At 39.7% G+C, this 26,522-nt stretch overlaps 2 protein-coding genes across 8 annotated transcripts in view; one reads left to right on the forward strand and one right to left on the reverse strand.

The window, feature by feature from the left end:
- Window positions 1-2,871: 2,871 nt before the first annotated feature.
- faxdc2 (fatty acid hydroxylase domain containing 2) lies at window positions 2,872-12,376 on the forward strand. Its single transcript, XM_010737521.3, has 9 exons — window positions 2,872-2,999; window positions 3,800-3,840; window positions 6,044-6,141; window positions 7,048-7,151; window positions 7,681-7,802; window positions 10,497-10,702; window positions 10,920-11,025; window positions 11,337-11,503; window positions 11,589-12,376. Exons 1-9 carry the CDS (start codon window positions 2,975-2,977, stop codon window positions 11,743-11,745), a joined length of 1,026 nt encoding a protein of 341 aa, XP_010735823.1. The 5' UTR covers window positions 2,872-2,974; the 3' UTR covers window positions 11,746-12,376.
- Window positions 12,377-13,659: 1,283 nt separating this feature from the next.
- The window catches only part of larp1 (La ribonucleoprotein 1, translational regulator), a 43,724-nt gene continuing 30,861 nt past the window's right edge, over window positions 13,660-26,522 (reverse strand). For 2 of the 7 annotated variants that reach the window (XM_027273273.1, XM_027273266.1), the window contains 14 exons: window positions 25,632-25,794; window positions 24,232-24,376; window positions 23,762-23,939; window positions 23,400-23,581; window positions 22,596-22,688; window positions 22,152-22,478; window positions 19,979-20,102; window positions 19,153-19,358; window positions 18,905-19,011; window positions 18,301-18,458; window positions 18,038-18,182; window positions 17,822-17,931; window positions 17,590-17,717; window positions 13,660-17,497 (listed from right to left, as the gene is read on the reverse strand). In XM_027273273.1, the coding sequence (XP_027129074.1) occupies window positions 17,276-17,497; window positions 17,590-17,717; window positions 17,822-17,931; window positions 18,038-18,182; window positions 18,301-18,458; window positions 18,905-19,011; window positions 19,153-19,358; window positions 19,979-20,102; window positions 22,152-22,478; window positions 22,596-22,688; window positions 23,400-23,581; window positions 23,762-23,939; window positions 24,232-24,376; window positions 25,632-25,794 (2,288 nt within the window). In that variant the 3' untranslated portion in view covers window positions 13,660-17,275. The remainder of the gene's footprint in view (window positions 17,498-17,589; window positions 17,718-17,821; window positions 17,932-18,037; window positions 18,183-18,300; window positions 18,459-18,904; window positions 19,012-19,152; window positions 19,359-19,978; window positions 20,103-22,151; window positions 22,479-22,595; window positions 22,689-23,399; window positions 23,582-23,761; window positions 23,940-24,231; window positions 24,377-25,631; window positions 25,795-26,522) is intronic. The other 5 variants (XM_027273270.1, XM_027273268.1, XM_027273272.1 and 2 more) reach the window with 5 other exon arrangements.

A 26,522-nucleotide genomic window follows, 5' to 3' on the forward strand; every position in this document is an offset into this window, starting at 1 on the left:
AGATCCTAAATCCCAGAGCAGGGCTGGGATGGGATTTAATTAGATTTAATTCAATTAGAGTGTTCGAATTATCTCACCTGGGTACATCTTTTCAGTTTGACCTGTCAGACCTGTACCTGGCACTGCTGTTTGCACTTAGCAGAGACTGGACTGGTCTGCATAGCAGACATGTTGTAGCAGGAAACCCACAGGAGTCTAACATTCAGGTGAAGTGCTGCTATTGTGCATCACTGTGTCTGTTATTGGGACAATGGTAAATGAATTGTCATTACTATAGATCTTTTTCATAGCAGCTTTTTTTGACAGTCAATCCAGTTAAGTCCACCTAGGTTTTTCTGGCTTTGACAAGTCAAAATGTGTGCTGTGCAACCAGTCCATTGGGTCAAAGTGCATGATCTTCTTTCAGTTTTTTCCATGTAGTGACATGTAGCATCTAAGATGTATTACTGCCACCTATTGTGCTGGAGTGGGGAGCAGAGTTAGCTACAATTTAATGAAAATAAATACAGCAGTAACTTTTTTTTTAATCAGACAAGTTTCTCCCGAGTATCCGAATACTCCCAGGAGTAAATGCATTCTCAGATTCTAGTATATTTTGGCACTGATATATGACACCCTCTATTGACTCCTGTGTTTGCTAAGAGCCACAGGATGGATGTTTGGAGCAGCACAGGTGTTACTAATGACATTAACAAAATCTGCCAGGACCCTGAAACTGGAGCAGCTGAATGGGATTCAGCCATCATTATTCTAATATCCACACCTGGGTTTTTCAGTGACATGTCAAAGACGTGTTCAGTGAAAAAGGCCTCTTATCAACAAAGACCAAAACTAAAAAAGAATTTTTGCTACTAACAACTATTGTCTGTGTCAGTACCACAGAACTATATTGTTGACCAAAAACGGTTGAAAAACACATAAAAAAACATACATTTTATTGATAATTATAAAAATGTAAACCAATGCCAATTTATCTTTTCACACTCATGACATCCCACGTGTTCAGTAAATGAATTAAAAACAGAAAATGTGCTTTCTTTTCAAATGCCAGGTTTAATTAACACTAACCAAGGTCGAATGAGTGACCTTCTCACACACACATCTTTTTATTTTCAACTCAACTTCACGATCCCATAGAAAAGAAGGTGAAGTGCATCTCTTATTGAATTCTGAATCCTAAAAGTCCACACACAAGTGTCTAAATTACAAAATGTGTCATAATTTCTCTGAATCTGAACACAGTCCGGGCTCTACTGTCCCTCCTGTGTCTGTGAAGGGAACCACATGTGACTGATGTATGCCAAAACCCTTCAACGCCATGATGCAGTGGCAACAGACTCACACCAGAGGTCACACCCGAGCTGGGCATTAAACACCACTTTATGCAGGAGGCATAACCCTACCTCCTGATTCTTAAAAAAAATAATAATCTTTTATTCTGGAGCTGAGGTTTGCATGGAAAAGATACATTCATCATTTCAAGTATCAATTGATACATAAAACGTTGGGTTTTTTTTTACAGTACACAAAGAGTTGGATTCCACAACAAAACCTCTAGATTGCTGTCCCTTCTCACTGCCACTGAACAATATAAAAACCAAACAATGAATAAACTAATAGAAGATATATATATTATTACAAAACAGTAAACTTAAAAATAAAATTCTCACAGTTTGACTGAACATTGAATAAAACTAGAAAATGTCTAAAGAAGTTTTGAGTGATCTCACAGTAATATTCCAATCTGTCAAGATGCGTTCCCCCTGTTTTAAATAGCTGTCAGTGTGTGTGTGTGTGTGGTCTTGTGTCTGTTAAGAAAGTTTTACAAAGTCTTTTATTTTAAAGGGACTCTTATTTTGAAAGTCTGTCTTGACAATCAGTCCATAATATATATGATGATGACTGATGATTTATGTTTGTGTCATGCATATAATATGCCCAGCCCAAACATGCAAGTAACAACATATCCATAAATTGCAACTTTAATAAACAACAAAGAAAGAAAAGAATAATAACATACCTTAACAAATAAACCATCATGATTTTTTACAAGCTTTAAATGACAACCATTCCATTATGACTTTGTCAGTGCACTAAAACATTTCTGGATTTTGGATATCTCATAATTGAACATCTAGATTTTCTCATCTCATGGATGTTTTTAAATCTGATAATGTCAAGCGCCGCAGGAAGGATTCCTGTTCTTAACTGAACCAGTGAAGACCTTTGACAAAAGCTGCAATGAAACTATTCAAAGGTACCTTGGTATGAATTGCTCAAGCAGATTCTTTTTTTTTTTTTTAAATCTGTGCATGTGTCATAAGATGCATCATAAATCTACTAATTTAGATTTCCAGACAATAAAGATAGACATCTCTGTGTGGATAAGAGAAAGTCCTGTGAGGTAATAAATAAACTAAAGGAGTGTCCGGGGCTGATCCACATGCTAGTCTGCAAAGTCATCCTCATTTTTACATAATTATTGGTGAACTGACCTCTTGTATGATAATAATGAATGATAGTGGAGCCACATGTCGGAGCAGCAGACCGGCCGGGTCATCTGTGTCAGGGACTGTTAAGTAATAGCTGAAGATGATAGATGAAGTGTGTGGTTATATATGAGGTTTGTTTTCCAAGAGTAAACACTTGATATCATATTATTGATTATAATTAATAATGACTGCAAAATGCAAAACTGTGCTTTATTCGTGTTCTTTTACTGTACATCCCTCGTCAACATGCTGCCCCATGAGTTTCAACCTTCACCTGGATACATGTTGTTGGAAGTGGCAATAAAACAACAACACATGCTCACACAACAAAACAGATGCTGCTACTTCCGGGTACAGCTTGAGTCACATGACCAAGAATCATCCAATCAGAAGTCGCTGGCTGTTGTAAATACACGGTCGGTTTTGGGAGCTTGTTGACAAGCAGCAGCAGGAGCGTCAAAGACGAGAAACAGCGGAGAGACATGACGGTGGAGGCAAGACACAGCGGTAAGACAGTCATTTATTATGACCGGTAACATGTAAGATAAAATCAGATGTTAAATTATGTTTTATGTTTTTAGCGAAACGCATCACAGTTTATAATCTGCTTATTAAGTACTTCCCGATTTGTTTTCTTCCAATAAAGATAATTTCTCTATAACCATCCTATATTTGAGTGCTCAGATTTCCTCTTTGGACTGTTGGCCAATGTCTGTTTTTGTCAACAATCATCAGAAATATGTCAAGTTATCACAGCCCAAAGTCAGATCTTAATTCTAAGAGTATTAAATATATTAACCCAGAGTATTTATTCCATTGTCACACTGAAGAAAATGATTCTTTGTGTTTGTGAAGCTGCAACTAGGCAATTGTCTAAAATTAATTTTTTTCTTACTTAGTCAACTAACCAATAATGTTTAAGCAAAATGTTTCACTTCCATAAACTCTCCCTAAACTTCCCATTTCATGCTGAACCACAGAGAGGGAGATGGATGTTGGGCAGGTTTTTGTCCCCAAGAATTGAACTGAAAAAGTGCTCACTGTAAGAAGGGTGGATTATAACAGGATTACTCTCCAATATAATCCTCCAGCTGTAAATTTTGTGCCAGGCTATACAGCACTCAGACGATTATTGTACCATGGAAAGATTAGAGAAAGTCATTTTAGAATATTTTTGAACTTGTTTTGCTAAAATTCAATTCAGTTTTTCTTTTAATTACAAATAATAAACAACGTGATTAAATATATACTGCAGTAATGAGACTATAATAAATCAGTTCACAGTGTATTTATTATTGTGTTTACAGACATGAGGGGATCTGCCCCAACAAGCAGCAGCAGCAGACAGGTAAGAACACAACAACTTTACAACTGTTGCCATAATGAAATGATTGGATTTCCTGTTTCCTGTTTCGATCTGTTGGATTACTGGTCTTCTCCCTTAGGGTGGAAGATTTTTCCACCCTGAAAAACTGAAAAAGGATAATATTTGTTTTTCCAGACTGTTTGTGGCATCTCATGAAAAAATAAGTAAAGTCAGTAAGTACTTCCTGAACACCACAAGTTAATGTATTTTTTTTATTATTTTAATATTTATTTATGTTTAAGATGCCTTAGGGTGTGTAAAACCTTGTAATAAAACCCACCACATGATGCTTTAAAAAATATTAATTTCATTAATTTGTTTAAGTGCCCTTTAAATGTTGCATCAGAGGCTCTGAAGTCATCAGAGGAAACAGAATCTTGTTTTTGCATGTGAACATGATTTGTACTTTTTCAGAAAGTGCGCATTGGATGAATGTCAGAGTCAACACTGTTGACCAAAACACAGATTAAAAGTTTATATTTGACATTTAAAAAAAAAAAAAAGAGGAAGAAGTCACATTTAGATGAAGATCTGTGAGAGCAGGTTGACTGTTAATCGGTCACATCTCATGTTGGCGTGCAAAGTGTTGCAAAGGTGTGCTCAGCAGTATCATGCGCGCCATTGTCACTCAGCCTGAATCTGAATCAGAGGTTGTGCCTTTTAAAAATCATTCATAGTGTTTCATTTCTCTGTACATTTACCTGTAAAGCACGTTGTGACATGGGATATAGATAGTGGATCAGACTTGACTCTGCCTGACTTCTTTTGTTTTCGGCTGTGGTTCCATGAAACCTATCCTCCTAAGCCATGTTATTTTCTGGGACAGGTTCGACCTGACAAGTTACATTTTTTTCTTCCCTGAGGCAATTTTATGGAGCCATGAAAGGAACAAAAGGAGAAGTTCAAATAATAGATGACAGCGCACACATGACCATGTGAAATGTTAAGAAGTGTTTGTGACAGTTGTTTTTATGACCTAATTCATTATTGGGGATTAGAGATGAATTATTTGACTGTATTAGACTAAACTATGTGAATGCATGTGTGTTTGTATCTGTAAGGTGTGATTGTTTAATTGCATGGATGTGCTTTTGGCTGTGGAAAAAAAAGAAGAAAAAAAAAGAAAAGAGCAAGTAGCGGAGTACTGAGACTAGCACGACATTTGTGTAACATTGTTCTCACAGTTGCCATGGCTGGGCCAAAGGGGCAGCCGGGGTAAAATCTGGCATTTTAGAAGGACTGCTGAATGTGACATCAATCCCTGGACTTAATTCCCGCTGAGTGAACTGATCCAGTTTTCTCACAGTGTGGCCGGCTCAGACTTTGCCTTGACTAAATGCACTACGTTACATGTTTAGCGTTCAAGATGAAATGAAATAGTTGCATTCGGAGCATTTTCAGCAGGTGATTAAATTCATCCATTGTCAGTACTGCAAGCGACACGCAATCTCTCCTGTTCTGGTTCTGTTCAGGTTTAAAAACATATATATATATTTTTTTTCAATTTTTATGACACATTCAGTATAAAAAAGGCACTTTAATAACCTTAACCTGAGATTAATTTACTATATTGTCTGCAATAATAATACACTCCATGTGGACAGAAATGCCTTATAATGGCTTCAAAAGCACTTCTGCCACACCAACAGTATATTTGCACATGTACTATCCCTCTGCTGTATTTCAATCATCATCACTCCTGTACACCTTGCTTCCAACATTTATATTTATAGTTAAAGTGCATTATTTATGTTATTATGGAAGTAAACATGTGAAAACAATAATGCCTAATCTGTTATTTTTATTATGAACCTCCAACAAAGACATGTTTAAGATCCACTTGAAGGATTGAGAGGTACATTGCTGTTTGATTTATTTTGCTCTTCAGTCTCACTTTCTCCATCATGGTGTGCAGCCCCTTGCTGCTATATGTATCACCCCTTTATGAAAACATAAGCCATTCAGAGTGTTGTTTGTCTGTGTTGATCAGGGTTTCATCTACAATTCACTAGACCTGAGAAACTACAGCGCTGGCATCCTCTTGGAAAGAATCTCTGTTGTTTTAGAGACATTTCCACACCACAAGACGTGTCTGTGGGAAAGACTGATATTGCTCAACATCACAAGATTGAAGATCACAGTAACAGAGAGGTTCATACACAATTGTTGTTTTCTCTCTATGCAGGAGGGCCCTGGAGGACTCTGGGACTCTGTGAAGAAAGCAGCGTTTGTCATCGGATCTGGAATCTTATTCTTGGCTGCATTTGGCAACTCGCTGACATGGTAGGATTTCCTTACAACTTACAGTACTACAATGCAATGAACCATCCTGAGGTGAACCTGAGGAGTGGCCAGACAGTTGGACCGTGTCCAGTTACAACCTAGTCCAATCAGATCAGCCACAGGTCTCATGTCTGTGAGTTAATACTGAATGTCTAGTACCCAAATAGATCCAGGAGGATCTGAGCGTACTTCATGTGGTACATCATAAGCACTTTTTTAAATTTTATTTTAGATTATTTTAGTAAATTAGCTGCCTGTGCAAAAGATTAATGCTGTTAAATGAATCATATTCTCTCACCCAGTTGTGTTGGTGCAGGAGGTGAAAATATGACTCTTTTATTTAAAAACAAAAAACAAAAAAAACAAAAAACACGCAAAGCAAAGAATTATTAAACCAACAAAAAAACTAAACTTTCAGATTGGGTCAGACATTTTGGATTCAGGAAGACCCTCTATAGGGTACGACAATAGGACTGGACTGGACAGAGAACAGTACAGTGTGTGACACGGCACAGGAAAACATGGGATCAAACAACACAATATGGGACATGACTTAACAGGACATGAGGTAACAATACATCGCAGCAGAGAGCTTGACATGGGATAGGTACGATGGTACGTGATGTGTTCATGTACGTAGCTAGGGCATTACTAGGTTTTGCCAGGTGGTTTCTGTTATGTTTGGAGTGTTTTGTTTGTTAGGATGTAGCTGTGTGTTTGTTAGGATGTAGCTGTGTGTTTGTTATGGTGATCAGTATGATTGTCAGGTCATGTGGAAATCAGGTATCAAACCTTGAGAGTCTGTGAGAGAGAGGAGGGATACTGAGACTGGGCTGAGTTCGCCAGAAAAAGTGCACAGAAGAAGAATGGTCGTCTTGTGAACTTGACATTTAATTCCTCCTCCAGGCATCTTCAGAGATTCTGGGGAGCTTCAGGAGATTTCTGGCAGAAGTTGTGGACCAAAGTGTACTTGGCATTTGAGGATCATGACGCTGCTTTGTTCTTCTTCGGTAATGAATATCAAGTGTTTCCTGTCCAAAAAAAAACAAACAAAAACTGTTATAAACCTTCAACAGTCTGTTGGTTGCAGGGTGTTGGTTAGCTCAGTTGGTAGCGGCTTTAATGGCCTGCCTTCTTTGAGCCAGAGGAACTTTTTACAGTAGTACTATGGATTACTATTAATGCAGTTTTAATTCGATTACACACATGATTTTATCAGACACAAACAGGGCTTTATTAACAGGGCTGCACAAAAGAGTACCTTATTTGGTAGCAGCCAAAGAGAGTAAATGCCAAGTTTGTGTAGCATTGAGAACAATAGTTCACAAATCAGTCAATATTTGGTATTCCTCAATATAGTATGTAGGTAAAATCAATAAAAGTAAATCAATAATCACTTCACAAGATATCAGGCGTGTTTGTTATCTGTAATTCATTTCAAGTTGTGGAAAAATCATCTTTGCTGAAATGCTCAGTCTCAGGTCAGGGCCTGTCATGTCACGTCTTGGATCTTGACCTCTGCCTTGTTTTTCTCAACAGGGACAATGACGTTCCCCACTATTGCTTTCTGGGGATTGAACATTATGCTGATGATGGTGGACAGCACCGGTAAACCCTCCTTTATCACTCGCTACCGCATCCAGATGGACAAGAATAACCCGGTATGTCCAGCATTAAATCTGTCACAGTATCTCCTCCAGTTTCACTTTATGAGGATTTTAAGTCTCAGTCATTTCTTTCTCACCCCCGAGTTAGTATGTGCAAATGATTCTCCTCTGCCTCGGCTGTTGTTATTACTACTAGGAATTTTGATGACATTGAGATACCGACACCTTCTACTCCTCCCATCAACGTGTGTGAGGCTATGTACAGATTGTGTGAAGGACACTAAAGCATCTGTGTATGTTGTTACTAAGTGAACTGCTTCTACAATAGATACACTATAGTTTCCTGGAGTAAAAATAACTGATGGCCTTTCATGTAGTGATGAATAATGCATCTATCTAATTTCAGTGTCCTCACCATGTAAAGCCCTAACCCCTCTGTCGTTAATGTTAATGTTAAACTTAGCATCAGTGAATGGATAAACAAATTAATATAATTTGCCCCATTTGACAACAAAACATTTAGTTTTATCAGTTGGATGATAAATCTTTCCATTAATATTTAATAAAATGTATAAATGTGTTGTTTATCATATATAAAAGTAACTTGGGCAAAAAATAAACAAACAAATGAGAATTATAGATTTAAAATAAATAAAGAAATAAATCCAATGTTGCAAAAATTAAATGAATGAATTAATGAATTGGCACATTTGTTGCTTTATTTTTTATTTTGTGCCTGCATTTATTTCCACAAAGATTTATTTATTTAACATTTATGCGTATTTTTATTCTTTAATTTATTGTGTGACTTTGGAACACAATAATATTTCTATAGATCGGTGTAAAAACTGGAGACATAACATGATATATCTTTAAATTAAAACAACTAAGCAAGTAGTCAAAGAAATCTTATTTTATTAAATACTGGCATTTTGTTGTGTTGTGTTAGTGAATACATCTGTGCGTGATCATTGGACCTGTCCACCTGTTGATCTGGCCAAAGTCCTCTCACTGTGTTTGATTAACAGATGTTGATGGACACTGAAGAGATAAACACTGACATTACTGATAACCAGGGCTGGAAGGCGACTCGCCAAATATAAATCAGATTATTGATTACCTGTTAGAGGTTATAACCAGGACACACAGTGCACAGGAAGCTTGTTCATCAATGGATTCATAATAAATATTTTTCAGGTTGCTTTTATACTCAGGATCTAAACATCCTTCTCACTGGCTTTATCACTTTTATAGGGTGACATAAATTGTCATAACATTTCTATTTCACCTGTCACCTATGATGAGCTAATCATCTTGTGTACCCTGATGGCTTTCTACGAGATAACTATAGCTCTGTGACCGAGAATAGCAGTTTGAACTATTCATCGTAAACAAAGTCAGGACACGCTCATGTGGAGCAAGAACTTAGGCAACAGTGGTGGAGTAGTTTTATCAAGAAATGTATCTGTGTATCTTAGATTAATCAGTTTGCGTGCCTAAGCCGTTGGCCAATCTTCAGATGATTTTAAAATGATGATGGGTTAAACATAAAACCACATGCATGTGGAGTGAATGTGACTGCCAGGATCATGTGTTCAAAACCAGACCAACCACAGATACTGTGACATCTCACACCAGTGGTGCAATGTGACTAGGAAACTGTACTTTTCTTCTCTACATTTGTATCCCCAAATTTGCAAGTGTGTTGTTATGTGTTGAGAAAAATAACCTCGGATAAATAAACTCTTTAAAAGAAAAATCTTGGATTAGCTGTAAAATGCATCGTCACAAAGCTGGAAACAGGCTGTTTTCACAAACTTTTTAGAGGTACGTTGTCCTCACAGGACAGTGATGTGTCAAACATCTTATAGACCATGATCCTTTGCTGTACATTAAAGGGCCTAACAGTATAGAAAGTAATTAAAACACGCTCAACCTTAAACATCTACGGCAGTAAAAATACAACACACTTGTTAATGTAGCAGTAATATTAATCCAAGAACATCAGATATGATAGACCGCAGGACACATTTTACTGCACACTTGTGAAATAAATAAACAAATACAATACTTTCACTTAAGGTTTTAAATACAGTGTGTTTTAGTACTTTTATTAAAATTAAGGCTCTGAATATTTACTTATAGTTATACAGGTATAAATAATCAAATCGACGATGGCTGAATTCCCTCCATCAGGTTCTGGTATTGTACATGCTGGTGCACTGTCATTCATGAATGTTATTAGCAACACCTGTGCTTTTCCTTCATTGAGTTGTTGTGAAAAATGTATATCTAGGCTGTTCACTCTGGACTTTTGCACAGTTACAGAACAGCACTGCTTTTGTAACTGCACATGTTTACCAATTGTGTACACCACTGATTATTTAAAACAATTTAAAATAACTTCTATTACTGAATCAACTCGACAAACAATGCTGTGAAATGTCTTGTAGAAATCAAGTGTAGTCATCGATACGTGCACACAAAAACAAAGAAATCTTATTTAGTTCGAAATCGCAAAAGTTAAATAATATAGATTATGATTATGCAGTATCAAAGTAGAATTAGGAGGATGAATACGTGTAGTAGAAAAAAAACAAACTCCATTTTAGCACCACTTACATGTCACGTCTTTAAAAAAAAAAAAAGTTGTCTTTGAATGCACCTATTGTAAGACTCTAAATCAAATGCCAAATGAATGTAATGTAATTGGATACATTTTTTAACTCTTCCTTCCTCACCCTCCAGGTGGATCCAGCTAAGCTTCGCCACGCGGTGAAGTCAGTCATGTTCAACTATGCGTGTATCTCCGGGCCCATGGTTTTGGCAGCTTACTGCCTGATGAACTTGAGAAGGGACCCATGTGGCCCAGAGCTACCCACCTTCCACTGGGCCCTGTTGGAGCTGGCTGTGTGTGCTATCGTGGAGGAAGTTATGTTTTACTATTCACACAGGTTTGGATCATTAATTCTACTATTTAGACCTGTGACATGTCATAAAGTCTCCAGTGAAAAATGAATATATATTTAAATTCACTAGAGTACTTAATATTGCACATTACTACCACCTTGTGGTAGGAGTGAATCACTGCATCTCAACATAGTTTCACAGAGCTGGTAGTATCTCATTTTCTTATTTTAATTTGAACCTTCATTGTCTTCTGTCCCTCAGACTGTTCCACCATCCCTCCCTCTATAAGCATTACCACAAACAGCACCATGAGTGGACTGCTCCCATCGGAGTTGTTGCCATCTACGCCCATCCTCTGGAGCATGTGGTGAATGATCCTCTTCCCTCTCATTTAATTTCATTCACGTCCGTCTCAGTCACGCTCTTCTTCTCCCTGGATTTCAGAATTGTAGTCAATCTTTCACTGTCAAAGAGTGTGAGAACACGGCGGAGGATTATGTCTGGTTGTGTCTCCTCGTTGAATCAGATGAGCTGCAGCTGTCACAGATAAATCAAACGCTTCATTTTCACATCTGGAATCCTAAAAACAAATCTGAACTTCAAACTTGAATGAGCCTTTGAAAATACTTCCCCATATGTTCACAATTTCATCATTAAACCTGTCCTTCTTGCCCTTAGTTCTCCAACACGCTGCCGGTGATGGCCGGGCCAATTATCCTGGGCTCCCACCTTTCTACCACCACCCTGTGGTACTGCCTGGCTCTGGTCAGCACCTCCATCTCCCATTGTGGATACCACCTCCCCTTCCTGCCCTCCCCGGAGTTCCACGACTTCCACCACCTCAAGTAAAGTCCACCTGTCCACTCTACCAAAAGTAGTTCTTTGTACATAATTGATACAGCTGTACTTACACGCTGCTACTTTTTCCAGGTTCAACCAGTGTTTTGGGGTCTTTGGTGTTCTGGATCGACTCCACGGCACCGACACCAAATTCAGGCAAACCAAGCAGTATGAGCGCCACGTCCTGCTCACCAGCCTCACCCCTCTAAATGAGAGCATCCCTGATGAACCCAAAAAGGGCCAATAATGACAGTTGCCCTACCCGACAACCCAGACCTTTAACCTCAGGCCTAGGCCTCACCAAGTTTGGAATCAGTTCCCAATCAATTTTACATAACTATTATATTTTGATTATTTGAATTCAGAAAACCTGCCGATCAGTTTCAGACTGTGAAAGTGGATGTGGATTCTACTGTGATTATTTTTTTATGATATCATCTTCCTGTGACCTGGGAAGGCAATTTAGCTCATGGACGGGAAAAGTTCTTAGAAGCCAGTATCTCTATGAAAAATGAATATATGAAAAGTTACCCATAATTTAACTTTAACTCTTGATTTTTTTTATCATGACTAACTTTTCCATTTTGGGCTTCCATAGTCATTTGCACTGTCTTGCGTTTGCTTTATAATTTCATGTTTATTTTCTAGATGTTATTTAAAATTCAGATCAACTCTTCCACAAGTGGCTTGTTTATCAGACAGATCCCTGCTGAGGTAGATTCAAGAATTTTGTGGTTGATGAGAGCGAAAGCAAATAATTTCACCTCAGCTCAGCATTTGGGAGACTTCACTGCACTCGTCCATCCCCTCCCTTCATTTAGCCCTTGGCCGAGTTACCTTAACTAAATGTTGTTTTTCCTCAGCTGTTTAAACATGAGCATCCAGCAGTCTCTCCCCATAAAACCCTGTTTTGTTCAGTCATTTCAGTACGTACAGACTCTGGTTTCAATATAAATTAAATTAAACATAGATGGTGATGTTGATCATTGCCTAAATTCCACCAAAAAAATGCTTTGACCACTAATAAATCATGTTTATTAGCAGCACGTCAAGCTTTTAGACTCTCCACTGTGTTCATGTGCTGCTCATAGATTTGCACTTTTCATTTCTGTGGCACTCCAACACATCCTTGAATGTCAAATATGTGTTTGTACTACACGAGGCCTCAGTAATGGTTGTATAATAAGAAATGAATGTTGAAAGAGATCTCCTGCTGTAATTAATATTAATATTTTGTTTAATATTAAAACATTTTAAAGGAAAGGTTTTGCAGAATGTTTAATATTAAAACATTTTAAAGGAAAGGTTTTGCAGAATTATTTGTTTTTCAAAAAAAGAAATTTAAAAAATGAAATAAACTTCTTCAAAAGCTACAACCCCAATTCCAATAAAGTTGGGACATTTTGTAAAATGTAAATAAAAACAGAATGCAATGATTTGAAAATCTCACAAACCCATATTTGATTCCCAATACAACATAAAGAACATATAGTGTTAAAACTGAAACACTATCATTTCATAGAAAATGAGCTCATTTTGAAATTGATGGCCATGCATTGATGTCCAGTTGAGAATCATGACTGTTTTTAATCCAGCGCCGTCTGAGGACCCGAAGATCATGAGCAACCAGTTTTGACCTTGGATCTTGTCATTGCACACAGAGACTCCTCCTGATTCTCTGAATATTTTGATATTTTACACTGTAGATGGTGGGATCTTCAAAGTCTTTGCAATTTTACAAAACATTTTTCTGAAATTGTTACACCATTTTTAGTTTCTAGTTTAGTTTGTCGCAGATTGGTGAACCTCTGCCCATCTTTACATCTGAGAGGCTGTACCTCTCTGACATGCTCCTTTTATACCTAGTCATGTTACAGACCTGTTGCCAATTACCTACACTGAACAAAAAATTAAATGCAACACTTTTGTTTTCGCTCCCATTTTTCATGACATCTTAAAGATCTAAAACATTTTCTATATAAACAAAAGCAAAAAGCATATCTCTCAAATATTGTTAACAGAGCTGATCCTGGAGCACAATGTCCCAACTTCATTGGAATTGGGGTTGTAAATAAACAGATCTTGGGTAATTTCAAACTTTTTACACACACACACACACACACACACACACACACACGAAATAATCACCCAGAAGCCAGCGTTTTGAGGTTTTTTTGTCCGTTTTGTGTTTTTTTTTCTTTATTAAGGAAAAGCAGAATTACTACAAATTACAAATAACACTAATAGCGAATCACATCAGCCTACAAAGCAGATATTATGAATATTAAATGTTATAATACAAGATCTCATTCAAGTATTTTACATTTTTCCATTTTATATATTTTTTTTGTTCCTTTTTTCCTTGTTTTCAGCTTTTTTTCCTCATGACAAGCCTAGGATATTGTAATGTAATGAACTATTTTAATGGTTCATATACAGTTTTATCTTATTCATATGGCTTTATGGATTTTTGTCCTTTTTTTTTTTTCAGTCTCCAGACATCATAACCAGCCATAATCCTCTGAGCAACATCACAAACCCCAGTTGGGCTCTTTCTTTTCTCCTTTCCTGCTCCTCCTTCCATTTCCACATCCATCACTCATCTCTCCAGCTTCCGGCCAGCTGGCCAAGTCCATGTAAAACTGACGAGTGGAGGGTGCGGTGCCCCCTGTAGTTTTTTTTTTTTTTTTTTTTTTTAGGACAGCTGGTAGCAGTTTTATGCTGCTAGAGAAAGGCTGAAAACTCCCCCAAATGTCCAGTGACAGGTGATGATCACATTAGAGGGAGGGTTCATGTGACTGTCCCATGGAGAAGGCCCCCTAGTGGCAAGTCTGTCATGCCTGCAGCCTCACACACCAGCTCAGCCATTCAAAGGCTTTGCTGGTTTTGGGGAAAAGAGTTTTTTTTCTTTTTCTTGACTGAATATTTTGTAGCTCTTATTTTCTGTTTTTAAACCTCCAGTAAACACTTTGTTGCAACTGTAAGCCTCTGAAACTGATCCAAACCTCCCTGAAGATAAACCAACAAAACAAAACGGAAAAAAAAAAAAAAAGTACAGCTTTTGCTTTGCATTTTTAACGTTTCCAACAATTGTGGATTCAGAGGAAGAAACTGAAGAACAAAAACACTAACAGGACAATGTGAAATCCACCTCCAGTCTGAAGGATTTTGATGTTAAGGACCAAGACTTACGAAAAGACAGACAGAAGTGTCTGAAATCTTAAAAAAAAAAAAAAAAAAAATTGTCAGGCCGCTTTCAAATCAATTCCTCAAATGCATTTTTTTCTTGACTCATTTTACTTGGGAGCAAAAAGTTCGCAACAAACGTTACAATGTGTCAACGAAGCATCTGGATATCAACACGTGTGTTAAGACTTAAGAGTTTTTTTTTCCAGAATTTTTCTTCTTGTTCAATTCAAACTCCAAAAAAACAAAATCAAATAACTTCTGTCTGTAGACTTCACTGACTTAGTTTGTAGCAAACCGGGAGGCTTAATTAGTTTGAGTCATGTTAACATCTCTGTCATCTTGGCAAAAACATCTTTACTAAAAAAGAAAAAAAAAGAGCAAATTAACTGATTTCAACATGAAATACTATAAGCTTAACAGATTTAGTTTTTGCTCTGAATACTTGTCGACGCCCTGATGTCAGCTTTCCCTTTTGTGTTGTGAAGCATGTTCCCGTTTCTGAAATCCACACGTTTTGTTTTTTTTTAAACAGCCCGGCGCAAACCTCCATCCACCTCCATCATATCAACAACAACAACGCTAGAAACACTGCAAAATGAAATTAAAAAGCATTAAAAGATAATCATGAGACCATTAAAAAAAAAAAAAGTTAGAGTACATACATGTGTAAGGCAAATATATAATCTGTTCTATAAACAAAACACATAGCAGGGAGCTGTGATCATTTCTCTTCATCTGTCAAATTCACATTTACATTAGTGGAGAAAAAAAAAAGAATCACTAATTGATATCATCAGTACTTGAGCTGGATGAGGTTGAATTATCCACACAGCTGACTGTAGAAGTGTGACGACTGAAGAGTGTGTACGAACAATCCAGTCTTGAATTTTTCTCCTCAGTGAGGCAAGACATTGAGCTGTGTCTGTCTGTGTGTGTTTAGTATTAAGCTCGCTCACGCTGCTACATCTGTACCTGCGTCAGTGTTCGTGCCTGTAACTGATGTGTGTATCCGTTTGTGTGTGTGTGTGTGTGTGTGTGTGTGTGTGTGTGTAGGTGTGTGTGTGTGTGTGTGTGTGTGTGTGTGTGTGTGTGTGTGTGTAGGTGTGTGTGTGTGAGAGAAACGGGAAGAGGTGGCGAGCGCCCCGAGGCCCAATCAGCCGACGTCGGTTTTAGCGGTTATGTCCGAGGCTAAATGTCTGAGCCTCGTCGGCGTCTCCACCCAGAGCACCTGCGACAGAACACCTCCTCGTAATCATCGCTTCTTCAAGTAATCCAGATTGATGATTCCAGTCCTGATCGTCACAATCGTCAACTGATGGATGGATGTCGAACGGATGGATGCAGCTCATCTTGATGGGGGAGGCGCAGAGGAGGGTGGGGGAGGAGAGAAAGTCAGGAAGCATCCAATGTGGGGATCAACGGGGACTCTCCACCCCACTGAAGTGTTTTTTTTGTTTTTTTTTTCAAGGGGAGGGGGGAAGAAAGGTGACAAACTTCCACCAGGTTGACGTGTTTCAGCACAAAAAGCCACGACTTGCAAACAGAGGGAAGAATTACAGGACTTGTAACAGACCGAGTGACACTTGGAAGACAGTTCAGAAAAGGATGACGGGGGGGACAGTTCGGCAGACAGAGCACCACCTGGTGACCTCTGCTGGAAATGGTGAGCAGATATATGGGTGATTTCAATGCTGTACAATCGACAACAAGGTGGCGGGCACAAGTTAGAAGCAGTAAAACCATTAAAATAAGGCAACTTTCAATGATCGTGTCCACACTGAGGGATTGGTGCAAGTCTCTCTCTTTTTTTTCTTTTAACTATTTTTTTATCATTTGGTTCTTCAATATTTTCCCCTCAAAGTCCAGCCATAAAGTAAATTTTTTTAATTTTCAGCCCCTCAACTGAGAGCACTGGGGAGGAGGAGGAGAGGGGGGGAGGGGGGCTCCGCGGATGGAAATGTCAGTCGCACGGTTCAAACCACTTTGGTCCGGTTGGATGTCAGGAGCAGCACGGCCTCCTCTTAAGCAGGGGGGGGGGGGGCTTTTCAGATGCTCAGTGTTGTTCAAACTATTTCCAGGTCTTACAATCTCACCACATGCCGAAGAAATAATAATCATAAATCTGAGATCTGGGCGAGGAATCAAATATCTTTCAGCCAGCAGGACAGTGACGATCAAAAAGAGGGGTCCCAGTGACAGAGAGGGGGGGGTCAACATGAAAATGTGTGTAGAAAAAAAAAAAAAAAAACATTTCAATGATAGTAAATCACTGAACCATCCACCGTGTGGACTGGCAATGATCTGTAAAAGAAAAAAAGTGTTTGACACCTCATCCATTCCTGCCTCATAAAGACAAAAAAGGTCATTTTTTTCCTCAAAAACTTAAAACTAATTCATAAACCATATTAATATTTGTCTTCCTTATCTCTTTTTAAGTCGTCGTAAGGAGGGGCAAAAAAAAAAATTCTCATGCTTGAATGAAAAGCTGGATACCCCCCACCCCCTCCCCCCTCCTGTGGCGCAGAGAGAACCAGCAACTTGCAGGCGTGGTTGAGTTTATCCATGTCGGCCTGGGCGTGTTGGTGGAGTTACTTCAGTGTCTTGGCATCTGATGCAGGGTCAGCGGCGGGGGCTTTGTGGCTGGTGGGTTTGGCATCATCCTTGGTTGCAGGGCCCTGGGCGGTGGGGGCGGGGCTCGGGCCTGAGCTGGCCTGGCTGTGGGGTCGGATGGAGGAGGGTTGAGAGGGGTGCCGGCGGCGACCGTCTCCGCTGGACGAGTGTCTTCTGCGGCCTCCTTCCTCCATAGGCGGCTGGAACCAGAAATAACCAGAGCAGAGGGTTAGATGGTCGGTCGTTTTCAAAAACACAACAAACGGCAGGCCACAAAGAAAATTCTACTTACGTCAATCCTGAAATCTTCCAGACGTTTAAACTTGCTCAGGTACTCCGACAGCTTGGGGTCGATATCCAAAGTCTTGGCTTTAGAGTATTTAAGGAAGGCCCAGAACTTCTCCAGTCCATAAAGCTGGCCTGAGGACAGGAGACAGAGAAAAATGGAAGTTAGACACAGTGGATTATGGGAGTCTGGAAGTGGCGCCTTCCAGCTCGGATAGTGTACATTCAGGGTTTCTCACCAGCTTCATAGTCTTTCATGGTCTCCTCCTGGAAGTCCTTAAAAATGTCCGGCCTGAACTTCCTCTCTAGACCGTAACTGTAGTACCTGAACAGGCACTCCAAACCGTACCTGCAACACACACACGTATCAAGGGAGAGAGTTTGAGAACTGAACAGTGGAGCGCCTTTAAAAAATAAATAAATAAATAAAAGTATCCATCCATCAAAGCACTTACCTGTATCCTTCTTTCCCGTCCTCGACCACAAGCTGTCTGAACTCCTCGTACATCTTCCTGTTGAAATGATCTCGCAGGAAGAAGGACCAGAACCGGAAGAGTGTGTTCATCTCCTGTGACTGGCCGATACCCAGTCGCTTTCGCTCTGTGTGGTTAATTGGAAATACAAGATGAATTTCTTTTCACTTTGAGGTGATTGTGCACCATTTCTTGACGTCTGAAATCATCAAACAGAAATGAAAAGAAGAAAAAAATGTGTGCACCGTTTAGGCAGCGCCGGCGGTACTTGTGGTAAACGTGTTGCGTGAAGCCGTTCTCCTTGAGCAGCTCGTGTGATGGGTGCTGGAACTTGGGGAGGGACTGAGGTGTGCAGCCAATGTTACCCAGGACTGGGGTGCCCTCTGACGGGCTGGCGTTGGAGCTAAGACGTAGTAAGGTGAAGGTGGAGGAGGGGATGGAGAACAGAGAGGAATCATACAAAGTTAGTCCTGAGTGTGAGGTCATTTCCTGTGGTTTTACTTTAAGAAGGAAAAGAAATCCTTTGTTTTGCAGTTTAACAAGCCAAACATGAGTGTAAGACAGGTATGAAGGCTGAAATGATCAGAGAAATAGTCTGATAAACTATGTATAGTAGACTACTGTTGTAGTCTGCTACAAAGACACTGATATATATGCGATACGATAAGCCTAATGCTGAATCACAAACACAGGGCAGTCTTTTAATTTCCAGCATAAGTTCAGCTGCAATTCTTCATCATCATTTTCCCTTTTTGGTCTGAAACTGTGACGTGAAGATGTTGAACATAAAATTCCCCCCAAAAATAGACAGAAAATAAATAGTTCTGTTTGTAGAGCAGCGAGTCTCACCTGACAGATGCAGTACGGGAGCGATGCTCTCTGGAGTCCATCACCCAGCCGACGTGACACTCCATGGGTGGGTTGGAGCTGTGTCGGGTCTTCCTCTTTCTGGGTGTCTGAAGGGTTACAGAGAAAATTTGAATGTTTAGAGTTTCAATAATCAGCTTTGAATGTTTAGTCAATGTGATTTTTATTTCCATGAATCCTTTTCAAGTCAAGTATTGCTACATATCACCCTCACTCAGCAGTCATCTTACCTTGGCATCTACGGGCCGACTTTCCTTGACCACTGGGTAGAAGCGCGGCGTCATGGTCTGGTCCTTCCGGTGAGGCGTGCGAGGTGTGCGGGGCGTCCGGGCACTGCGGTAGTTGGGCGAGTCAGGCACGGTAGTAGGGAGCGAGCGAGCTATTGAGGAGGGCTCGGGGGCGCCGAAGAGTTTGTTCGCCAAAGCGTCTGTGGGGACTGAGGACACGAGGGAAGAGATTATTAACAGCCTGTCACAAACTTATGTAGCAGTTCGTCCTCAACATGCTTCATTTTTATCTCTGCGAATCCTGAAATAAACCCTTGACAGACTAATGTCACAATATCAGACGTCTAAATAGATTCATTTATTTCAACAGAATGACAGAGGTGAAGGGTGTCTGACATTAACTGGATTTTAAAGAACCGTGAATCTGTGCTGATGAACTGAGAATTACCGCCGTCACTGAGCATCATGAGAGAGAAGAAAAGAGTGTTTGACAGTACTGTTTTAATCTGGTCATGCCAGTTTAAATTGAAAAAAGTGGCTGACGACAAGGAGCACAAAGACAGATTCATATTGCGGTTTAATGGAATTATTTCATGTTTTAATTTAATATCACAGTCAACAGTCAATAGAAGAGAGTCCTTGTCACTGAACCCTAATGCTCTCTCGGAGTTTCCCAACATATTAGTCATATCTAAGGCCCAGCCATGGAAAAGACATTTTCAAATCAGTTTTTGCAGAGCGAACATGGAGAAAAAATGTGCACTGGAAAAGAAGTATTAAGACAACATTCTTATATGATAGCCAATTTCTATTTTTTCGTGTTACTTACTCTGCTGGGGTCGTGGGGGGCCTGGCGGAACCTCCTGGTTGGGGTCGACAGGGGGTTCAGGAGTCAGGCAGTCGAACTCTTCGCGGCTGATCAGGTGGACCTTCTTGAAGTTCTCCACCTCTTGCTGTAAAAAGGAGAAAACGGGATACTATGACGACAACTGTGGTTGGAAAGGATCTGTTGCTAAATGATAAACGCCTCATTTCACTGATGAAACAGCTCTTTACTAAAACATTCACACCAACAGTGAAAGAAAGTCTTGACCAAAACAATAAAAATAGCCGGGTACATTAAAGAAATATTAACACGTGATTTATCAACAGACCTTTTTTGCAGTAATCTGGAGATTGAGATGTAGCAACAAAACATGGCTGCCAAAAACACTCTTTTCAGCCTCATGTTGATGCCTCTTACTGATCTGACACCAACCGGCGGTGTTACATCAACACACAAACCTTGAATTTCCCACGACTAAAGACCTCCTACTCACAAAACAGTTACCGCTCCTCCTATAGCAGCAGCTCAGTTTGAAAGTCTTACTATAAAAACACAACAAGCGTCGCGTACGGGTCCTCGAATGTTTCACCAAGATCATCACACGTTTCGACTCACACTCGCTCCCTCATTCTGCCATGTATCTTCGTATCTTTGAGCGTCCATCTTTGTCTCCCCCCTGCAGCCCATCAGCTGGACCCCTCAGGCCGAGGCCTTGTATGTGGGGGTTTATTTATAAACAAGCGTCCCCTGTTCCACACGCAGCTGGACGTGTGCAGGCGAGCACGTGAAGGTCCCACAATGAGCTCAACAATGCTACAAAAGGCAGCAAAGGCAACAAAAAACAAAACAAAACAAACTTTCTGTTCGGTGTCGTGTTTCTATATCCAGAAACAGCTCCAACCAAAGAGGAATAAATCTACTCATCGTCTGGTCTTGGGCAGAAACACCTCCAATATGACAATGACCAAACCTGGAAGCTGTCAGAAGAGCCGGACTGAGGTTATTTATTATTATTACAGGTTGTTTTATTTAAAAACTCTCCACCACTGATCGAGTCCTCATTTCTATCAACGATGACGGATCATTATTTGTTTTTTTATGACCCAAAAATCTACAATTTATCTGTTTATTTTAATTACTGATAACAAACAAAATCATTTTTAAAATGTTTAAACGTTTAAAAAAGGGCCTAATTAAGCTCATTCGTCTTTACTCTGATTACTAGAATCATTTCTCTGAGCTGTTAGCATCGACTTGCTTCAGGAAGATCCCATCCCATTTTTTGTTTATTGTTTCATTTGTTGCATATTTTATTTGAAAAGGTACGATGTGAAGAAGCGTACAATAAGTTAATAATGGTTTGATAAAAGAAGTCGTATTTCTGCTGCTTGCAGAAAAACAGGCTGGTGAGATTTTAACTTCACAGTTTAATAAACAAACTTGTAATCTGGATAAAAGAAAAAAGATTTTTGCTCAGCTGAGTGGTGGCGTCTTGAAAACAGGAGGTTATGTTGTTGTGTATTAAAGAACAGGATCTGCTTTTTGTCGTTTGTCGGTCAATTAGGGTAGAAAACAAAATTGATTTGATTTGTAGTGTGCTCTGTATAATGATTTAATAAAACTGAAAAGATGCCTTTATTTTGAAAAGATAAGAAAACGTTATCTGACTGTTTGGACATTCTCAGCTACAAACAGGAAGTGGTTTGAAAGCAATTGATGGTTTTTTAAAAAAAATTTCTTAACTGTCAATCATCAGAAGCGGTTATTTATATGTCCTATTACTGCGTGTCATATAATCCCACGTGGGATGAATGATTTTAAAAAAGGTATGACACGATAATAAAAAGTTTGGACTGAACTGAGGCGCCTCAGTCAAGAGTCACAGCCAAACACACTAGTTTTATTTTGAACTTACATACTAAGTTTATAGTTTAATATTAATCTAATATTATAACAATAATAAGTGGCAACTCCCACAGCCGTTCATTAGACTGTATTAAAGTAAGAAAACCCCCAAACTTGTCTCCAGCAGTGAGATTTTCACTTCTTGTGGCAGTTTTCGAAATCAACTTCTGAAGATTTTAAGGCTCAGACAGGTAATCACAGTAAGCAGTGAAGATCAAAGTATACAGAACACACCCTTCTTCATAGATTCAACCATGAAAAATGACCTCACCTTGATGGTGGCGTACTCGGGCTCGTACGTGTCGTCCCACAGGTCCTGCTCGTAGTAGAAGAGCCCGTCATTGATCACCTTCACGAGCTCGGTGGACAGTTTAGCGCGCGATGTGTGGTGTCCCGTGCGGTCGCCACCCGGGTGCTTCCTCAAGTAGGGTGGCGTCTGCGTCACGATCAAGATCTTGTTGACGTCTTGGTCGTCGATCTCCCCGTCCGTTTCCTCGTCCGACCAGTCGGTGAAGGTGTTGCGTCGCCCGTCCATCTGCTCCATCTCCTCGTCGAACATGAAGTCGAGCTCCTCCGGTTCGTCCTGCTCCGCTCCGTCCTGAAAAAAAATAAATAAAAAATCAAGGATTAGAAGAGGTGTTGGATGATTAATTCACTTTTTGATCATCATGTTTAAATTCAATTTGGACAAAAAAAGTATTTCTTTATTACTTACCTTATTTCCTGAGGTAGTAGGGGCGGGGCCAGTCTGGGGCACCGGGGAGCGAACTGAATCGTCCTTTTCCTTCTGTTGCTGCAACGAGGGGGCCTACATCAGTTAACCAACATCGACCACACAGGAGGAGGAGGAAGGAGGAGGAGTAGGTGGAGGAGATGGCGGGAAATAATTGGATGGAGGAATGAACCCCAACATGACAAGTTAAAAAAAAGATGAGAAGGTAAACTGATTTAACAGTAGTTTTCTACTGCACAAAAAAAAATAAAGAAATAAAAATAAAAAGACGAGTGCAAAGATAAAATTCATTGGTTCTACATAAACATGTCAGTTGGCTACTTTCCAGCATGAATGGGTTTTGTTTGTAAATTTGCGTTTATTATTCATAAATAATTTAATTATTCAATTATTTGTCTAATTCAGAAAATGGTGGACATTTTTCCCATAGCCAAGTAACTTATTCCAATTACGTATTTTGTCCAATCAGCTCAAAAATGTTGATATTCAGTCTACACCAATACAAAAAGAGAAATGTAGCTAGATTAAAAATGTTTATACTTATAATAATTTAGAGATATTCGTTTTGAAGACTTCTTGACATTATGAAGAAAATTTGCGGAAAAGGGGATGTTTTTTGCATCAAATTTGTTCTTTCATTTTGAAATTAAATCAGTAAAAATGTATTTACCTTTTCTCTTTCTTTACACAAATATGTTTCTGCTGGCAAGTAGCTACGAAGCATCATTGTTTTAAAACCACGGAATGAAAAACTGAAAATCATGAGTGAGAGGCCTTAAATTTCACCTTCTCTGCGCTAACCTTGGGTCTGGCCGGCGATGGTCTAGGCCTCTTCTTGACCTCAATCCAGGACTCAGAGTCCAGGTCTGGAAGACTGGCGGAGAGGCCCTTGGGCATCGTCTTGAGGTTGGAGATGTCTGATTCGGTCTTGGTCTTTTGTTTCACCGGTGTGGAGGCTCTGGGTGACCCTGCAGCAAACACGTTTTATATGATTACTTCTAGCAAAGAGGGTTCTTGTAAGTGATTACAAAATTATAATGCAGGGCATATCAGCCTGCAAAACTAATTATTTTGACTTGATTTCAGCAGTAATCTTAAGAGAAGACAGACTAAGACAAATAACTACAGTAGAATCAAGAGAAACTCACCTCTGGGCTCCTCCTCGGTCATTTGTCTTGGGACGAACTCAGGGCAGTTGATGAGCTGAGAGAAGTCGGTGTGGGTTTGGTTAGGCATGGCCAGGCCTGGCAGAGGCCATTTCTCTGGGTCCACCTTACGACGGATCTTCATGTCGATCACTTCAACTTCCTTACTGTCCTTCAAAGCCTGAAAGGAGACGTGACGGGTTGTTAAGTTGGCGACAGATCAACTCCAAATGTGAACACTTTCCAAAAATTACAAACTGTTCCTTTAAATTGAACTTTTCAGAGCTGCACCGTCAAATTAGACAATTATCTTATTCAACTGTGTCTTCGTTATACAAGCTAAAGATGACAACTTTTCTTTTTCTATGTATTTTAGCTGGAACTTTATCTTTACTGTGGAATGAACTTAGAAAGCAGGTATTCTAACACCGGTCACTTTCAGACAAGTTAGTAAGTCAAAGAAATGCGCTTACTTCCAGAATGAGGTTGACGTCCGTGGTGAGGGCCTGCACTCTGTGGAAACTGGCGATGAGTCCGACGGGCAGGAAGCCCTCCTGATCCATCTTCCTCCTCAGGAAGAAGTCACGCTCCAGGTTGTCCAGGCTGAAGTAGTACTCACTAGACGGGGCAGAGCAACAAGGAAACACATGGTCAGCATTATCCAGAATATACTGACGAATCAGCTGCTGTGTAATGACTGTTCCTTACTTTTCACTTTGACTAAAGGCACTAAGACACAAGTGAGGGAAAATGAAGACAAATTTAACATTCAATAAAAACAATGGAAAGTGACTTTATTTTTTTTAAGCGTCACATGTAACCAAATACCTTCCCGGGAACCACTAATCAAAAGCAGAGTATTTCACAGGACTTCAAAGGCTGTGAGTAACTGGATACAAATTTAAAGTGAAGGGGGCACTGGGTGCACACGAGGAAAGTGTAAAGCCTCTTCAGCTTGGTGCCGACAAACTACTGTCTCAACGCAGTGTGTTCATCTGCCGCAACACAGAACTGACTTTTAAAAAAGCACGACTGTCACAGCTTATTTTCTGTTCTGTGAACACAAACCCAAGATCAGTTTGTCTGAACCGTTTAAGGGTGCCAAACTGTGGCCTCTCCACTGTACCAATGGCAAGAAACCATTTATTTTACATTTTAAAGAAAGATTCACTAAACATGTCCTTTATTTATTACAAATATGTGTTTATGATGATAAAAATGTGCTGAATATCAAGTTTTTTTCACTTGCATCAAAAGAGGAACCAGAACTGATGAGCACAATCTGAAATGACTGAAATCTAAATTTGGCGATCTCACAGGGTTTAAAATAGAAAAACATTTCCTACCCAACACTACTGTCTACTGCATATAGAAAACATTAAATATTCAATACCTTTATACATTTAATCAAATACTTAAAAAGGTACTAAATTCAATGCTTTTCAAGACTTTTCTAGACCCTGCAGAACCCTGATCTAAACAGCTTCCTCAACAGATGGCAAGCTTGTAGTCTGAACTGTAGTCGAGTAGATAGCTCATCTTGTACTCTGATCCCATTCGCCCAGCTGTTCATCTTTGGTCAAATCATTTAATCAGTTTCCAACTCATGCCGGAGGCACTGACCAAGTAGATCCAGGTTCAAAAGTCTCATCGTACTGTGCTAGGACAGAACAATGTCTAACAGTGACCGGCTGTTATTTTCTGTTTCAATGCTGAGATCAGAGTTGTGAAAGTTCTCTTCATTGATGTTTAGTCAGAGAAGAGACATGAAGAGCTCATCACCTCTACAGCACGTCTGACAGCAAACTGTTCATGTACCTGTTGCGGTGTTTGGTGTTTTGTCTTGTTCTTGTGATAGAGGAAATGAACTTACATCTGTCTCTTGATGTAGTCCTTCAGCAGGTCCTGATCGACGGAGTAAAGGTCGTTGCTGCTCATGTTGTCGTAGTAGTAGGTAACTGTGTTGCCGAACTTCTGGGCGTAGGGTCCGTCTTTCATATCGTAGGACTTGTAGCCGTAGTGGTAGTCATAGTGGCCTTGACAGGACAGAAACAGGCAGTTAGACAGACAGACAGTATCAACGTCACCTTTTCATCACCTCTCTCTCTTTAAGTACTGAACCTTCATACTAAGCCAACCACAAAGTGTTCACTTTTACAGCTGGTCACATTCTTGGTTATGATTTGATGGGTGAAGTTAGCAGTGTGTTCTTAAATTTAAACACATTTTGATTAAATATAGCCAGACGCAGTTCCATGGGAATATACTGCAAGTAGATAAAAGACCAGAATTTATTACACTTTGAGTCAAACCTCTCTCTCCTGCCAAAAACAGGAGCCGTTATTGCCAAAAATTTGTTTGAATTTTAAGTTGCGGGATCTTGGAAAGTGATTGATTACTAGAGCGAGAGAGCGAGAGTACGACAAAAAGCTCCTGTGTTCCCTGTTTCACTCTTTTTACTAAGAAATGCAAAGAAAATGACATTACAGAGCGAATGCAGCCACAGACAACAGAATACAGAACATCTTTGTGTGAATGTGTAGAAACACCACATGCGAGAGCCGAGTAAATACACAAGACAAAGTTCATCTGCTCAGCATTAACTCTGACCGTTTCTTCAGCGCTGCTGAGAGTCAACGTGTCCTCGAGGAGACATAAAACTGGACCTAACGGACGATTCGCTCCCATTTCCGTCTCCAAGTTGTTTGTAATCTCTCTTTTCTTCCCTCGTATACATTTTAAAAACTGGCTGGGTAGGGGATAA

Source organism: Larimichthys crocea, chromosome XXII (assembly GCF_000972845.2).
Source record: "Larimichthys crocea isolate SSNF chromosome XXII, L_crocea_2.0, whole genome shotgun sequence".
NCBI lineage: Eukaryota > Metazoa > Chordata > Actinopteri > Sciaenidae > Larimichthys > Larimichthys crocea.

What these genes read in the sequence shown, in the direction of transcription:
- faxdc2 (XM_010737521.3), top strand. Translation starts at nt 2,975, where the DNA reads ATGACGGTGGAGGCAAGACACAGCG. An exon ending in TTTGGCAACTCGCTGACATG is followed by an intron (nt 6,142 to 7,047) that starts GTAGGATTTCCT and finishes TTCCTCCTCCAG; the next exon opens with GCATCTTCAGAGATTCTGGG. An exon ending in CGCTGCTTTGTTCTTCTTCG is followed by an intron (nt 7,152 to 7,680) that starts GTAATGAATATC and finishes TTTTCTCAACAG; the next exon opens with GGACAATGACGTTCCCCACT.